At 32.2% G+C, this 17766-nt stretch overlaps 1 protein-coding gene and 1 long non-coding RNA gene across 5 annotated transcripts in view; one reads left to right on the top strand and one right to left on the bottom strand.

Moving 5' to 3' along the window:
• Nucleotides 1–9273, bottom strand: part of LOC148617102 (uncharacterized) — a 37877-nt gene extending 28604 nt beyond the window's left edge. For all 4 annotated transcript variants that reach the window (XR_015922413.1, XR_015922401.1, XR_015922400.1 and 1 more), the window contains exons 1-2: nucleotides 8671–9273; nucleotides 6739–6807 (exon numbers count right to left, since the gene is read on the bottom strand). This is a non-coding gene — a long non-coding RNA (uncharacterized LOC148617102). The remainder of the gene's footprint in view (nucleotides 1–6738; nucleotides 6808–8670) is intronic.
• Nucleotides 673–16064, top strand: LOC148617101 (uncharacterized). Its single transcript, XM_088584425.1, has 5 exons — nucleotides 673–871; nucleotides 5129–5281; nucleotides 13207–13367; nucleotides 14546–14661; nucleotides 15864–16064. Exons 1-5 carry the CDS (start codon nucleotides 811–813, stop codon nucleotides 16006–16008), a joined length of 636 nt encoding a protein of 211 aa, XP_088440551.1. The 5' UTR covers nucleotides 673–810; the 3' UTR covers nucleotides 16009–16064.
• Nucleotides 16065–17766: the final 1702 nt, after the last annotated feature.

Below are 17766 nucleotides of genomic sequence, written 5' to 3'. Positions count from 1 at the left end.
AATTCGGAATGGGAAATTTCAATAATGAATGGAATGGGGACAATAGGAAAAGGGGAATAGAGGGATAGTATATGGTGCAATATGGAATTTTTACCTTTCAAGAGCTGTACGGGTTAAGCTTATAAACCTAGTAACCCCCCCCCCCCACACACACCAAACAAAAATATAATGGTTCTGTTCTATAACATAGTTTTCCTTTTCTCTTTCGTTTACCCTGGATTTGAAATTTTTTGAGCAAGTCGGCGGGTGTTCTGGAAAACCAGAGGATGCTTTCCCTACAGTTGTACCTGGACCATGCTCCCAGTTTTAGTGGAGTCCTCGTTACTTTATGTTCTTTGTTGTGTTTGTCTGTTTTCCATGTCTGGTCTTTGTCCCTGGATTAAATTTTTTTGATTTCGGCTAGAATCTTTGTTTCCTTTATTACCTTTTTAAATAGACTCAAAAGGTACAGTGGTTTTAATTCTTTTGCGTGACCACAACCATTCCCCTTTTAAATCTTGTCACTGTGGAAAACATATTACACAATAAAGCATATTTGAAAACCAATATTTATTTACACAAAGAATTCATTTTACGTGACAAAAAATCAAAGATGGTTCTTCCTGGACAGTAATTACCTATAAATTCAACTTAACGAATTCAAAAACATAAATTTCTATATTGCAGCTGCTCTGTTGATGCTAAAACAAAAATTAATATTAAACACTGATTTGTAATACATTATACATAATTAATATACGCATTACAAATACCCAAGCAAATTGTAATCCTATCCAGAATCATTTTAGGAATGCTTTTTAGGTCACCATTATGATTAGTTTGTGGATTATTTCAGCAGTCATCTTTATATTTCAAATTCCTAAAACCCAAGGTAAATGAAATTTCAATTATTCTATTTGTAGTTTACTACAATTTGATTAGCACAATAACTTCAACACAAAACAGAATCACATGGCATAAGCTTCAAATATATATTACGTATGGAAAAGGAAACTGGGGTACGAAATAATGTATTCGAATTAAGTTTTATTCCTTGGACGTTTGGGGATATTATTTAAAAACATTGTCTTTTGATGTTAAAATTTCACTCATTGTTTTCATTCATTTCAGCCCCGTGCAGGCCCGGGTTTCAAAAGAACAGGCCTGCAGCAGCGCTAAGCTTGTCGTAAAAGGCGACTTAATAGTGCACAGGAACCTAGTCGGGGCTAGGCGCTCTGCCTACAGAGCAACTGGGATGTGTGCCCCAGGTGGTGGAATGGGTTACCCATGGCGTGTTTCATGCTGGGGTTGTCAGCCTATAATACGGAAAACCTGACCGCTAAGCATAGTTGTGCACAGTGTTGGGAAAGATGCCACGTTCCTCGCACGTTAAAGAACCCTGCTGTGGTATTCGATAGGAGTAGGAACCTTTGCGCTCCGCCACAGGAGGCTAAATTGCCCTTCCTTACCCATCCCCCCTTATTCTAATGGCAATCAAAATTTGTCGACCTGTTATCCTTGTGTCCCATCCTTTTGTTCATTTCATCATTATTTCATGTTCATTTTATCATCCATTTCATGTTCATCGTCTGAATATAGCTGAAATATTGCTGCTCGGACGTTAAACCAACAAACAAATCATTCATTTCAAAATAATTTAGTTAATTAGATGCAAGATGCAAGAATGAATTTTGTGTTATAATTGGCATTTGTATTAGAATTATACTATTTGCCATTTTATTTCATACGGAAATGACGAATGCTGTTGAGCAAAAAGACTGTGTGGGGAGAATGGAGACATTGATTTAAATTATTCTAATTCAAATCAAGAATTAAAGAAAATAGAAACAATGAGTTATCTGAAAAAACCTTATTGAATCTCGTCATTTGAAGTATCAGTGAATGTGGCGTGCCCGGAAAAAATAATGGAAGAAATGAGGATGACGAGTAGAGATGAGATAAAAAGATTTAAAATGGGAAATGCAGACATTAATCATATGCTTTCTTCTTAAAATTTGAGAGAATAAAATTCAAATAAAAAACTGTTGTTGAAAGTGTACTATATGATTGAATTTAAGTTAAATGAATTACTATGTGGAATTCAAAATATCACGCTAAGGTTATGTACTTAGAAACAAGTATTTCACATATTGAATGTCAAAGCAAAAGTAGTTGAACCTAAGGAGACAGAGATCAACAGTAATGGCTTTGTTTTGGACAGTTTGTTTAAAATATCAAAGCATGTAGTGCATCTATATCAAATTCATAGTGAACTATTCCATATTACATCGTTAGTTTATGGAGGTTGGTTTCGTTTCAATTTACTCTTACATGAATGACATATTTATAATTATAATTTGTGAATGAATGCTTTTTTTTAATAACTACATTTTGATTTGTGTTTCTTGTTACCTATTTTTGCGATATACATAATTGCCGATAATTTCGCGATGGTCAAAAAGACCGCGAGGAATAGCGCAAGCAAAATTGATGTTTAACACTATATAACGCTAATCATTTTTTTCAAATACTGTGAAAGTACTTTAATGTAATTATACCCAATTTTCGCGGAAGGAACACTTGTTCGTAGTTTTGAAGTTTTCAGTACACACATCAATGGGAATCTACTATTCTTTGGGAACCAAATTTCGTGGTTTGACATACCCATATAACAAAGAAAATTGCTACTCCACGAACAAAAGCACGCTAGCAACATTCAGTAAAATTTAAAAATAGAAATTGTAAGTCTATATAGAAGGAAGTATTAGGACAATAAAACCATATAACATGACAAATTTTACCATTTTGATTATTAATTATAACAGATTAAACGTGTTTGAATGTATATTCATCTGGAAGCGTTCAAGATTTTACCTTCCTCATATTAGTTCGTATATAAGAATCTGTGTTGATATGAGAAGAATAACGTTTGTGTTGAAAAAACGATTAGCAAGCAAAGATAAATGACACACATGTTGGTAGTTTATGGAATTGGGAAGAGTCGAAAGAATAATGGTCGCAAGCGATAGACATATTCGCATTGTCATACTTGACTGTTAAATATTCTGTTGAAAAACTGAACCAGATCAGTAGTCCTGTGCAATAGTAGAAACTCTTATGAAAAAAAACTCAAAGCATATGTACATACATATTTCAGAAATTTTATAAAACCCAGTTTTTAATCCTACAACAGTCATTTACATAACAATACAAACCTGGAAAAGTTCCAGCCTGTAGCTATTAGTGTCCGAATCTACACCTTTTCTGGTTCAAATTCAGGTATGAAGCTTCAAAAGTTGTTTGTTTACAAAGGGAGTTTATCTGCATAGTTTTGATATATTGTATACAAATGGATCTTAGGCAACATTACCAATACGAATTGCACCAAGCAAACAGTTTAAAAGATAAATTTGATTGAAAATTTGGCAGCACAACTAACAAACAATTTCTGTTTCGAAAACAACTAAGTTTAGAAATAACAATTACAAGCTGCAATTGAAACCTTTTAACGTACGAAAAGTATTCGAATGATGTATTTAACTACAACGTTGACGCCCACATTACATCAAAATGTTGACTTAGAAAATGCACCACATGCGCTTGTTTAACCTTCCGTTTTCTCCCAGTACGAACAAAATTGTAACAATAACAGTCATTAGGGCATGCTTTTCAACAGAAGGTATTATATTTGAAACAAATTTGCTACTCGCTGACAAATTCCATTACTCCAATGAGGCTAACTTTATCGCTAATCTAGAATAAATAAAAAAATAACAGGAACATTGTTAAGCTATATTCTTTAATTACACTTCTTGCTATGAAGATGACAAATCATCTTCAAACAATCCTAGTTTTTTGGGGATTCAATACATCGCAACTAACTTCAAGAACGTTAGATAAAGACAAGTAAAGATACTATGAAGACTGCTTCGTATATTCACCTACACTTACATTCCGTATTATTAGTCGACTCTTTATCTGTGGACAAATTCATTCAGCACCTGCTTATCAAGCTTATCATAACTCATACATTTTGCCAGAGCTTGCAGAAACAATGCCGAATTTTCCTACCGTGCTAGACCTCTTACAATTAATATTCTGGGACATAGTTCTGTTGTTATTCATCTCCACAGAAGCTTTATTGTCGTCTTCATGAACTCTTGGATCGTTATGGTGAATCACTCTGCACCATGAATTCTAATTTGTGCACTGTGACATTGTTTGTTTCTCTTTCGTTTTCCCGGATGTAAAATTTTATGAGCAACTCAGTGGGTGTTTCAAGCAAAAACAGAGGACGCTTCCTCTGCCATTGGGCCTGGCCTATGCCTCAAGTTTGAGTCCGGGTTGCTCATTTACTTTTATTTATTTATATTATTTATTTTTTTTGTGTAATTTATTTTGGTTTGTTCATGTTCTTTGTTGTGTGTGTCTTCTTTGACGTAAGTCAGCTCGAATATTCACAGGCCATATATTCTAATTTGTCTGACCAGATTTCGATCATAAATTATTTACCGACAAATTCAAGGGTATGGCATTCAAAACTGCTTAATACCCAGGCTTCATTCCCTCTATTAAATTTGGTAGAACTTCTTGTTTTTGGATTTCGCATCGGAGGCGGTAGGGAAATATAACTAATATTAACATAAAATGATCAAAAATTAAAAAAAATCATTTCGAAAAACAGTAAGTGACATTACATTTTATGATGGGGGCAATGATAATTTTGATGAAATACCGGCAATATGTTTGTGAAAACAAAAGACTGCATGTCTTCCAAATATTAATGCCATCTAGGAATGTTTTCTTGTATTTCATATGGTCGCTATCACACGATAGCGTGCATAGACGTCATATTAAAAAATAAAACGTTCGCGAACAATAATAACAAATATATACATGATCATAACAATGGCACAATAAAATAGTTGGAATATCTTTAGAAAAATCCATATTTGACACATTAGACACATTACTAAAATAATCAATCAGACAATCAATTTATTTTGAATGATAGATAGGTTATATAAATGTGTACATATTGTTATCAATTAACTCGTTTTAATCGGTGTTCCCAATTGATTAAGAAATCGACAATTACAAAACTTCTAATATGAACTATAAATTTTCCTAATGAACATTTCTTTTCTAGGTGAAGTAACTACCAACACTAGTAATGCATGTGCCACAAATACACAATGTCAAGACTTCGTTGGTGCAGATTATTCAGTGTGCAGGGATGGGTTTTGTTACTGCTACAAACATGGTGAATTCTATATTTGGAGCGGCAACTCGTGTACAACAGGTGATGTACTGTGTTAAGTCCGTATTATCTGAATGTAATAATGATTGATATTAATACATGCATGATTTGTTTCTTTTACAGTGTTGTTAATCCATATTTAATTTAATTTGGTAGTGCAAAGTAGATCGGTGCGCAGTCCGCATTTCAAATAATTGCAAACTAAATAAGGCTTTAATGAAGGGCCAAACCTTTCATCGCTTAGAAATTATATTGATTATAATTTAGAACCAAATTATGCTAGCAAAACAAACTTAGTTGTTCATAAAGCGTGCATTGCCCAAAGGTTGATATTTTGTATAGGCAGGTAAAAAAATATAAACAATTCCTAACTGACAAAATAAAACCAAGTACGACAAAACATTGCATATAAAACCGAGGACTGCTAATTAATTTCAGAATACGTAGATAATAATTATAACCATTGTCATAGTGATAATCCAAATTTAACATTTACTTTATTGATATTGCATCGTCAGCTGTCGAAAATGTTTTGACAGTCTAAATCTTTTTCCCCCCAATTTCGTCAAATGTGCACGATATTCTTGTATGCACGTATCAAATAGATACTTTATTTTTTCTAAAGGTTGAAGAGATGTCATTGTTATAAAAATAATTTATGCAAGTTTTCCATACGTTCTTTGGCAATCCGAATATGCCAATGTTGCAGATAAAGATAATTGTTGAAGATTAATAATACGAGAAAAAAGTGGCCAATCTGTCGAGAATAAAGCCATGTAAAACTATAAATTCTTAAACAGCAAAAGAGAATATTAATAGAAACAATTTAAAAGTTATTTTATTGGAAAATAAGCAGTAAATGTCTTGAATCTTGGCAAGCCCAAGGTTTATGAAATTATATTATCTTGAGTTGTAAACAAGGGTAGATTCTAAACTTCTAACATCACACATTTATATCTTAACCAATTTTTTAAGTCTGTTTTTACTTGATAAGCGACCGATTGATTTACTGCAGAGTAAAGGTTTTCCTTCACATGCGACCTTCTGGCACCAATTTTGTGGTGAAAATTAGGACAGACTGTCAAATCAAAACTTTTTTCAGAACACTTGCATGCTATTCTCTTCTGAGCTCTGTCAGCCTTGTCCACCTTAAATGGTTCTCTCGTAACTTCTAAAGTTCTCTCGAGTCTATAATTATTTATCCCCACATCTAATTTCTGGCCGATCAATCCAGTTTCTGGGGGAGCATGTTGTCATTTTAGTTTAGTTTGTAGAGGAAATAAAATGCAAACACATTATTCAATTATGACAAATAAGTTGCGACAGACTCAATTCAATTTAATAGGAGCACATCATATTTATTCTTTGATTTACATAATGAATTTTCCATATTCTGGGCTTTTGAGAATGGAATTTTAAACAATCGTACCATTATATTTGGCCTAGCTACACAGTAAGAGACCTTCACCTCCTATCAAGTCTTTACATAGCCCCTTTACCTTGTGTTCTGTCTTCAAAATCATTATTTTCTTGTTTAGGAAACTTCAGGTAGCTTTGGTAGCAAATTCCTGTGAAAATAGAGGTAAAAACTGTTTTTCTATATAAATGTAAATTACAAGTAATGCTATTAAAATCCTTGTTACTTCTAATGCAAATAATATGCTTACACGATTATAAAGAGTAATCAAGGGAACCAAGGTTATAGCGGTAATCCAAAGAATGTAATCCAGGTACAAAGACCAGACATGGAAAACAGACATACACAACAAAGAACATAAGGTAACTAAAATCATACATACAAAGTAACAAAAGTAAATGAGCAACTCGGACTCCACTAAAACTGGGAGCATGGACCAGGTGCACCGGTAGGGTAAGCGTCCTCTGCTTTTCTAGAAACACCCACCGAGTTGCTCATAAAAAGTCAAGTCCGGGGTAGACAAACGAGGAAAGGAAAACTATGACCCGTTGAATAAATCAGTTTTCATGGTGCTGATGGATACACCATAACGATCCACGAGTTCATGATGACGACCATAAAACTTCTGTAGTGATGACTTCAATCTTGTAGCAACATAACCCTGTTCCAGAAGCCTATTTGTTAGAGTTCTAGCCCGATACAAAAAGTCTGCGTAGTTTCGGCAAGCTCTAGCATAGCGTATGAGTTGTGATATGAACACTCCATACGCAGGAGTCGAAGGGATGTTGCCACAGATGAAAGAAAAGTTGACAATCCTGAATGAAAAGTCATCGTTTGTCGTTAAGTTTGGTCAATAGTTTTCCTTTACCATCGATTTCTAAGTGTAGGTCAAGATATGGGGATGACTTCACAGTGTCTGTAGTATCTTTTATCTCAAGTTCTTTTGGGTAGATGCGATGTATCAAATCCCCGAAATTAGGATTGTTTAAAGATACACGTCATCTATATAGCTGAAACTGAGATTGAAGGATCTAGCCAAACAATATTCTTTCTTTGTGATCAGATCAGCTATAAAGTCAGCCTCATAAGAGTGAAGGAATAGATCAGCTAGTAAAGGAGCACAATTTGTTCCCATTGGAATGCCCACCGTTTGTTGAAAAACACGTCCACCACACTGGACAAATATGTTGTCGATTAAAAATTCCAGCATTTTGTAAACATCTTCCTATGTATATTTGGAAGATGATTTGGAATTATTTCTTACAAAGTATGAGGAATCTCTACCAAGAACTATATATTTGTATCTAGGTGTACCATCTTTTTTGGAAAACAGAACGATGTATAATGTTTTTAAGTCGGGATTTTAACTGAGTATGGGGAATAGAAGTATACAGTATTGAAAAATCATAGGTTTTAATGCTATTATATTCAGATAATAGTCTTGAACTGATTGTCTCCAAAAGATCTTTTGAATTTTTCAGGATCCACATTGAATTAATACCACTACGGGAGTAACAAGTGTTGTGGTAGGACTGTAGACCCTTTTTGACAGTTGTGAGTATAGAAGTTAAAAGTTTTGAAAGAGGTTTAGTGGTACATTTTGCAAATCCAGCTATGAAACGTTGTTTGTATGGATTCTTGTGAAGTTTAGGAATCCAGTACATAGACGGTAAATCACAATCATCGTCCTTGGTAGAGACGTATATGACCAACTATTCAATACAAATTTGTTGATAGCTATTCATGCATATTTGTCAAAGACATTCTATTTGTAGTCCACCAAATTGTCTTACTTCTTCGAGAGATATGTGATATTATCATGTTTAAAAAGGAAAAAGACTGTCCTTATTTGGTACATATTTTCACCTGCATTTTACGTAACTTTGTCCTGAACAGCACAACTAGATGCATAAACAGTAACAAGCACAAATGCATCAATCAACATAATCAAGTTCATGAATATATATATATATATATTTCAAGTTTGTTAAAAATATAATTGTCATAAAATTACCACTTCCTACAGGAACAAAAATTCCATGTTCTTACAGCAGCCATCGACTCTGATGAACCGATAATCCCCTGAATATTTTCCCTTTACCGCTATGAGAGGGGTGACTGCATAGCTTCCCTTGTCTGAAGTCGATACCAAGATTTGCACGGTTGTGTGCACATAAAGTTAATGCATGGTTAATAGTATAGAGTCCAACTCGCAGGCACAACAAATCTGTCTCTGTTGATATGGTTTGCTGACTAGGTTTGAATCCCCTTGCAGCACTTCCAACACTCAAGTTCATTTTTTTAAATGATTTACAATACTTTTATTGCAATCATAAATTCTGATAAGACATTTTTCAGTAGGGTACCAAGAATACAACGTACATAATTCGAAATTGTAGTTCGAAAAACTGCAATGCTGAATTTGATCTGACATTTCGATACCTGTGTCTTTGACATTGTCAAGTCACTCAAGAGTATAACTTTTCTAAGACCAAATTGTAAAATATCCTTATAAAAACATAAAATCGTAGTACAAGTGGTAGTGTAAAAGCGGTAAAATGATATCAATTCATAATGAATACAAATGCAAGGCTGGCAGACGTCAGTTTTCTCGAAACCAGGAAGTGTCAAATTGTAAACATAGGAGTTTCGAGGTGAATAAGAAAATAATACAAAATTAATGATTTTATAATTCAAAATTGATTAAAGTGGTAAATGTTAACTAAATATAATTATCATAACATTGAAGTGATTTATCATTCATTTTGAATAGAACTGACATTGTTTTGAAGTCATATGGCAACAGTTGTTCGGTAAACAAGAGTTATCTTTCTTGATCCATAGTACTCATTGTGCTAACTTAAAACAAAGATTAACTTAAAATCTGGACCAGGCTACATATTTAATTTTCTTGACATTTTGTAGAGTAAAAATTCCTCTATAAGTTTATGATTTTAAAAAAAAAATATTGCATGAAATGATTAATAATGTTATAAAGGAATGCATTATGAAAACTGGAATACCCCAGACATTCAATACTACAGTGTGACCAATTAAGATTCATATGTGTTGATCAAATTTGAAAAATCTCCACAGTTTTACCACATAATTAGTCACAAAAAATTAAAAAAAAATATATATAATACTCAATGTATCACTTTTTTTTTCTAATTTGCATGATTCTTAGGCGGACAGCTACTTAAATTGTTACTTACCTTTGTTTTGTTTGATTTTCTTTTTTTGTGTAAACAGCAATGCCATGTATGCGTTACAATCTTCCCCTTTTCATCCATCAACGTCTTCATTTCCCTTTGTTTGGTCTGGTGATTCCTCCGAAATTGTCAGCAGGAATTCCCCCCAGGCGATATATCTTTTGTAGTTTGGTCACATGGGTCATTGTTTTAGCATTATTGCCTCAGAATATCTTTAGTAAGAGATTATGTTCCTCAAATTTGTTTAATCTAGTGATTCTATACAATGGCATACTAGTAGTCGTTATATATAAACTACATTTAATTAAGTGGCAGTCTTGGAGAAAACCATGCATATTTCATTTTTTGACCAAAAATCATTTTTGCATTGACTGAAAATTTGTGTTGGGTTTGGAAGGTATTAAGTTAAGATTCCCAAAAATGATAATTATTCTTGTCAAACATTGTTCTATTAATAGTAACAGTCATTTTGGAGTATTTACATAATTTATTTTTTTTATTTTCCACCATTTTTCATGATTACATTTAGACTTTTTTAATTGTTAAAAAATGAAAGTGTTTGAAGGTTAAATACAAAATTATTTTGAAAAAGTGTAAAAACAAAGCCCTTTAAAGTTAAAGAAAGTCAGTTTTATAGTTTGAAAATTGGTACGCTGCCAAGTAAGTGAATATTGTAGGATTTTTTCCTTCTGTTTTGATATGGGTAACTTGGAAGTATGTCATAGCCGAAGTAACGCTTAAAATTGACTTTAGTTACTTTTAAAAGATCACTGATGCTTTAAATTACCAATTTGTAAAATGTAGAGCTGGGATTTTTACATTTTCATTACTGTTCATGCACTTGAAAAAGAGGTATTTTTCGTGAAAATTCGAAATTTTAAGCAGTTTTTCACGTTATATATGTCCTATTCAAATCTTTATGCAATGTGTACATTAAAGCGAGTCAACTCAAAGATTCAATTCAGAGATATATCATTTAAAGTTGAAAAACAATATTTGATATAAAAGCAATATTTTGGACGAGATTACTGTGATCCGACTTTGGCAATTCGAAAATTAGATGTTCCCATCCCCTACATTCTGTTCCTCGTTTGTTTGTTTGGAAAATATACATAATCTACGAAATAATAAAACTTACACGGCTTAAGTACGATGATAAACTCGTACTTGATTATCTGTATAACGGAAGGATCTGTATCTAACTTCATCTTGTACAAATATCGACGTAATTATGGGAAATAATGCTGGAGTAGTGGAGATCGTGCATTGTTATGAAACACTGCTTAACCATTCAAAAATTTAGCTCTCAGTCCAACACAGACTGTCATTTTTTTTCCTTTATGGGCCAATATAATTTTCAGTACTTTTGGCTGCTAGGCCCTTGCAAAGCTTGTTCCCTGCCTTTGTTTCTTGCAAGTAAGACAAAAATTATTAAAACATATTCATAAAATTACTTTGTAAAATGTTGAATAACTATGATATTTATATACGGAGTTGCTTATAAAGTGTAGCAGTGCATGTATGTTTATTTTTCTGTGTAGAATAAATCAATATTTACATTCAAATGTTTTGTTTAGGTTTTGTTTGCTTGTTTAATGTGTTATTTTATTTTATTTTTTTTCAATTTTCTTTTTGTTGATACAAATTTACAAGTAGATACGTTGGACATATAAATGTCCATATTAATTAATTTTTTTTTCGAAGTGAATTAAATCCTTAATGATTTTAATTATCTTAAACATGTCATTCGTAAGGAAATGATTTTGAATTACAAGTGTGAAGGAATGCAAGAAGGTGATGGAGGAATGGAATTTCTGTTCCCCGTCTATCATTCACTTCTGAGTAATATGATTTCTTTATTAAAGGGCGTTGCTCAAAATTCAAAAGATGCCAATTAAACGAGAAATAGATTTTTTAAACAAACATGTAGAATAACGAGCTTGTCCATTTCTATCGCAGGCAAATGAGTCATCTAGGAGAGTGTGAGGGAGTAGAAAGGGTTGACTAGCTAAGAGCCTCCAATTGAAAAAGAACAGAATGGATAGATACAGACTTTGAATTTTGAAACTTATGATGAGAATTTTGGAACAAACTGGACAAAACATTACCAACCTTGTAAAAAATATAAATGCACAAAATGTTCATGTGTTTGACAGTTATATATTGCATATATGCACATACATGTAAAAGTTACAGTTGCATATATATGTACATGAAAGACTGTCAAACAGTATTACACAAATGTACATGTACATGTATGTCATGTTATGGAAATTAAAAGTGAATCTCTCTTCTCAGAAAGATATTGGCATGATATTTTAATTATAAAGAAGTTTCGTAAGTTGTCAAATCTGCTATATTTCTAAAATCCATTCTAAAGAAATTATCTCCCCTTAAATGATACACATGATATTGTTAAAGATTCATTATCAGTTTTATGGATGTACTCTATATTAGTGCCTTTATGTGGAAAATATTCTTAATGATGATGAATGCTTTTTATTTTGTGGTAGATATATACATTTATGCATGATTATTTCTTTTCGGCTAAAAGATGCAGGCAGAATACCTAAATTAGGTACTCGCGATCGGTGTTTGACCCCACCCCTCTCCAGCTTATGTTTTGCTATTATATGTCAGTACATAGGAGTTACTTATGTTATTAGCATAAAGTATGAATTTGCAAAACTTTAAATAAGGTAAAGGATCAATGATGAACACCGGAATGATTTTGATTCCTAGCAATTTTCACCCCCACCATGCCAACTCCATCGTGCTATGAAATAGTCATTTGATAAATTCCCAGCCGAAGCCCTTGTTTCTTTTACTACTAGGGTCCATCACCATGTTTCCATAAAAAAACAAATGCAAAAACTTTACTTCGGCAATTAGAAGAAGTTAAAATGTGATTAAAATAAAGAATTTTTAAAATTTGGCAAATTTCCAAATTTTAAAACCTATTTATAGATTTTTAGTCACTGATTATAACAATCTACCTCTTGTTTTAGAAAAAGCTTATTATAGTTTATTTAGTAAATTAAGTTCATTCATCATATATTTAAAACTTAAACTTTAAATTTAACATGTTTTTTACCTGAAAATTATCATTTTCCTAGTAAACCCTCAGAAAACATAATGGCGGACATATGTCGGCCATCTTGGATTTTACGAAAAAAATATTTTAAAATTTATTAGTAATTGCTGAAGTCATTTTGGACGATCTTGCATGGTTTTCTTATAGACAGTCTCTTAAAGCAACACAAAATTATATTTTATTGTATAAATCTTACACTATTCATATCTAACATAAAATATATTGAAATAAATATGACTTAAAGTTATGGAACCGGAGGATATCTTGGAAATCAAACAAGGAGAACATGTCGATGTAATAGATTTACTTCAAATGAAAGGTTTGCATTGTGGAAATAGATCTGCAGAATATTTCAGTTATGCACAACTTGACGAAATACCAGTTTCCTGTTTCCATGGAGTAATTGTAAGTACACGAATCGTTTAAAATTCTAGATTTTATATAAATATATGCTTCACTGTAAAAATAAAACATAAACGAACATATGAAGAACAAATACAAACATTTCTAAGGACATTTAAGGTTGCACACTTAATTGGTTGATTTTTTTTTCAATTATTTTCTGTTTTTAAATCTTTTCCCTGTCATTTGTTTGCATTGATTTTGCGTGATTTAATTGTTTTTCAAATTGAACATGTTATTACGTTTTTAATATCAGTTTTTCATCCATAAATCGACAGACGTAACACGGCAAACAATGTATATTCCACATAAAATCAAGTGTAACAACATAGCATAACAAATATCTTACGATCAAACTATCATAGAATTAAAAAAAAAAACATAAAGAATGAATACATCCGTTGAGCTAATTGCGTTGCAATTTTACTTTAACACATCGTATTGGTAGAATTTCTTTCCGTTATATATTTCAAAGTTTGCAGATGGTTAGTTTCAAACATCGGCTCTCGATTCGGAATTACTACGATGTACGCCGTAAATGCATACGCGGAGCCTTTCTAAATTATCACAAAATGTTGGAATATGTAGCATTTTAGAGAGAAAAGAAGATAAATGATTATCCAATTACGAAGCAAGAGACATATGTGACATATGTTTAATGAACTGGTTCAAAAGAATAAAAAACAAACATGTATCTGTGAATGTTGGCTCTCAGTAATCATTTAAAGGCATTGCTTTGTTAATTCTTTTAAACCAGCATCATCCGATCAGGCGACTGTTTCACAAAACACTTACTTACATGTACATGATGTAAGTACTAAACAAACCAATGGCACTGACTTGCACATGCGTTTTTTTTTGTGAGCTTTATGAAATGAAGCACAGTCTGATCGGGAGCCATAGGCGATTAAGATTTAAATGATAAGGCAATAAAGATGGTATTTAATGAACAGCTGACAAATGTTAATGTAATTGCACATGTTAAATACTGTAGAAGAACAAATGAGGCATTTCTTTAATGTCTTTGAAAAAGGGAAAACAATTACAATTCACGTACGTGTGCAAAAGCAAATATATGATGATGGAAATGCTCAAAAGCTTACAATAGTGTGTTTAAAAATATATATTGAACCTTATAACAATGCACAATAATATGTTCACTTATATTATTTTTACATTAGGTTGAGTTCGGTCGATTCGAAGTAAATTTGGAAAATACAATAATGGAAACAAATAACATTTGTGAAGTAAATCAAGTGTATTCCGCTGGAATCAATAATGCAAGATGTTTTACGAGGTATATTTTATACCCTTAGTCATAAGTTTGCAACTAAGTTGCCATTTTTCATCATGATATCCGAAGTATGAGATAAGCAAACATTTTATGTTAATAGTTATGGACATGCTTTAATTATTTCGTTAAATGACAATTTCAATTTGTTCTGGATTTAAGAACATTTATCAGGGTAAACAAATAATCTTTAAGACCTGTCTTAGAAATACTCAATATAGGAGGAAGAATCCGTGTTTTGGAGCTTACAAATGCCTTAATATTTGTGACATAGTCAGCCACATATATTGACCTATACTTAGAAATTGATGATAAAGGGAAACTATTGACCATACGACAAACGTGATGACATTTCATTCAGAATTGTCAACTTTCCTTTCATCTGTGGTAACATCCCTTCAGCACCTGCGTATGGAGTGTTCATATCACAACTCATAATTATGCCAGAGCTTGCCGAAACTACGCATACATTTTGTATCGCGCTAGCACTCTAACAAATAGGCTTCTGGGACAGGGTTATGTTACTACAAGATTGAAGTCATCACTACAGAAGTTTTATGGTCGTCAGCTTGAACTCGTGGATCGTTATGGTGCATCCATTTAAACCATGAAAACTTATTTATTCAACGGGTCATGGTTTTCCTTTCCTCGTTTGTCTACCGCGGACTTGACTTTTTATGAGCAACTCGGCGGGTGTCTCTAGAAAAGCAGAGGACGCGTACTCTACCGGTGCACCTGGTCCATGCTCCCAGTTTTTAGTGGAGTCCGAGTTGCTCATTTTGTTACTTTGTATGTATGATTTTAGTTACTTTATGTTCTTTGTTGTGTATGTCTGTTTTCCATGTCTGGTCTTTGTCCCTGGGTTACATTCTTTTTTATTACCACTATAACCTTGGTTCCCTTGATTACTCTTGTTATAAACGAACGGACAAAAATTCAAAAATAAAAAAAGGAATGTAGTTTAATTTCTCCATTGGCAAAAGAACGTTAAGAAACGGAATGCTAAATGAGAACAACCGATTTTCATTTCAGTCTTCAGTCTGACATTTGACACTTGGTACACCTGGAAAAAATACCTATGAGTTATTCCAATTTTATTGATTTCGAGTGCAAATACAAAACACATGTAAGAAGATCACTATTTAATCTTATCCTTCAAATTAGCGACATAATATATGTTATGAAAATTTTCGAGAATTCCATTGCAGAACACAAGGCTTTCAACTGGTTTTAACAACAGATGACTCTCGGTTTCTAGCCGGAGTATATAGTGATACTAATGGTGCCTTAAATATATTGACGATAAGCCAGTCGCTAGCATTTAATCTTACAAATGGTATGTTCTGTTTTTAAATTCACATTGATTAAGCATCTACGAACGATTTATATTTTATGATACATTTATATAATTTTTTAGGATCTAAATTTGGAAACGCTTAGTTTTGAAAATTTAACTGCTTGATGAAACATTTCAATTTCTACTACCAAATTCAGCAGAAGGACAATAAAATTCATAGCATGTGTGAAATCATGATAAAAGAACAAATTTTGTATCAGAAGGGATGTTGTGAAACTATTACATTAATCGATTTATAAAATTTAAACCATAGGAAAAGGTTCTTCGTTGAATATAAGAAAATCTATCAGGCATCAAATAATTTAAAAAAATTGGGCAGATCTTTTTTTTTTAGAATTAACATAAAATGCCATTTTTTACAGATCACTTTGAATTTGCGTGGTAGGAGCGAGAGTTGCTTTTAAGATGAAATATTGAAAGTATATATTCATCGATATAAAAAGTTAAGAAAATGTTCTGCCGTTGAATAATAATAATAAAACACCAATTCAATCAGATTAAGCCATTGTACACGCTTAGAAAATATATATTTCAAGTATAGTTTCTGCATTCGTTTATATATATTTGTCAGTTAATAGTATGATATCTAATAATTATTAGAAAATACACGGTCTAACGTTAATGCGCAAAATGAAATCTTGTCTTGTTTTAGATGTCCACCATATGATAAGGATCACCGCGTGATCGGGATTTCTCACTTTAGTAATAATATCAGATAAAATATAAACAAAAAAAAAACAAAGAAGAAGGGCTTATTTACACTAAGTTCGTAACAATTTCGGTAGAATAAACGTTAAAATAGTATTGAAAGTACCTTAAAGATTTCCCTAAAAGATCAATTAGTAGAAATCTAGAAATTTCTGGTAAATTTGCACAAAGCCTCTGAAATGATTTTATTGGTAGTTGCCCAGTATGTTTTTTACGAAAATATGTTTTTTACATAAATATGGTATGACTGACATTTCTAAAATATTTATATTTTGCTGAAGATTCCTATAAACTAGTTTAAATTAATATATTTTTTACAAGCTAATAAGCAAATAGATTTCTAACGAGTATAACATGGCAAAACAAAAAAAACCAAAATCAATCATCAACCATCTAAAAAGGTCATAGAGATAAAACTGTGAAAAAGTGGTTAATCTTGGGTTACTCTAATGTGCATTGCAGCATTATATTAACATAAGTGTTGTACATGTATATACCAAAAAAGCCTGTCAGCACCCCAAGTACACCCAATGTTATATTTACCTGGATTGTGTACAAATACCAATATACCCAAATATATTAAGGCCCAGTAACTAGAAGCTATCTTTACCCTTAATGTCTTCTAAAAACAACTTGGGTATTAATCGACTTATTCGGCACCTACTTTGAAAAACTGACTTCTCTTAAATTATTATCCAGACAGTAAACACTTAAGTATCTACACAGTCTCTCGTAGAAATTTCATACTTTATTGTGGTAATTAGAAACAAAATAATAAACGTAAGGTACTCTTTTAATACACTTAGAATTTTTTCCAGTAACTATGACATGCCCCTATCATTAGTTTAGTAAAATTCACTAAACGAAATCTATAACACACTTAACACAATAAATTTAGACATAGTCAGAAGCATTTGGGTCTTCTTAAAAATCAAAGAAATCGTTTAACTAAAAGGATATTTCTAGATAGGACTAATCCATTTGACCTTTTAAGCGATGGAGCATTATAAGAGACTATAGGTTATATAGAGGGACTATGCATGACA

The sequence above is a fragment of the Perna viridis genome, chromosome 5 (assembly GCF_037379345.1).
Source record: "Perna viridis isolate PV_CMFRI_1.1 ecotype Kerala chromosome 5, ASM3737934v1, whole genome shotgun sequence".
NCBI lineage: Eukaryota > Metazoa > Mollusca > Bivalvia > Mytilida > Mytilidae > Perna > Perna viridis.
The sequence above is the reverse complement of the archived record's forward strand: the minus strand, read 5'-3'. Positions and strand labels throughout refer to the sequence as shown.

Bases quoted from the DNA above. Each gene is read 5' to 3' on its own strand.
- LOC148617101 (XM_088584425.1), top strand. From the start codon at position 811: ATGATTAGTTTGTGGATTATTTCAGCAGTCATCTTTATATTTCAAATT. The intron at 872-5,128 runs GTAAATGAAATT...TTTCTTTTCTAG, and splicing joins TCAAATTCCTAAAACCCAAG to GTGAAGTAACTACCAACACT. The intron at 14,662-15,863 runs GTATATTTTATA...ATTCCATTGCAG, and splicing joins AATGCAAGATGTTTTACGAG to AACACAAGGCTTTCAACTGG.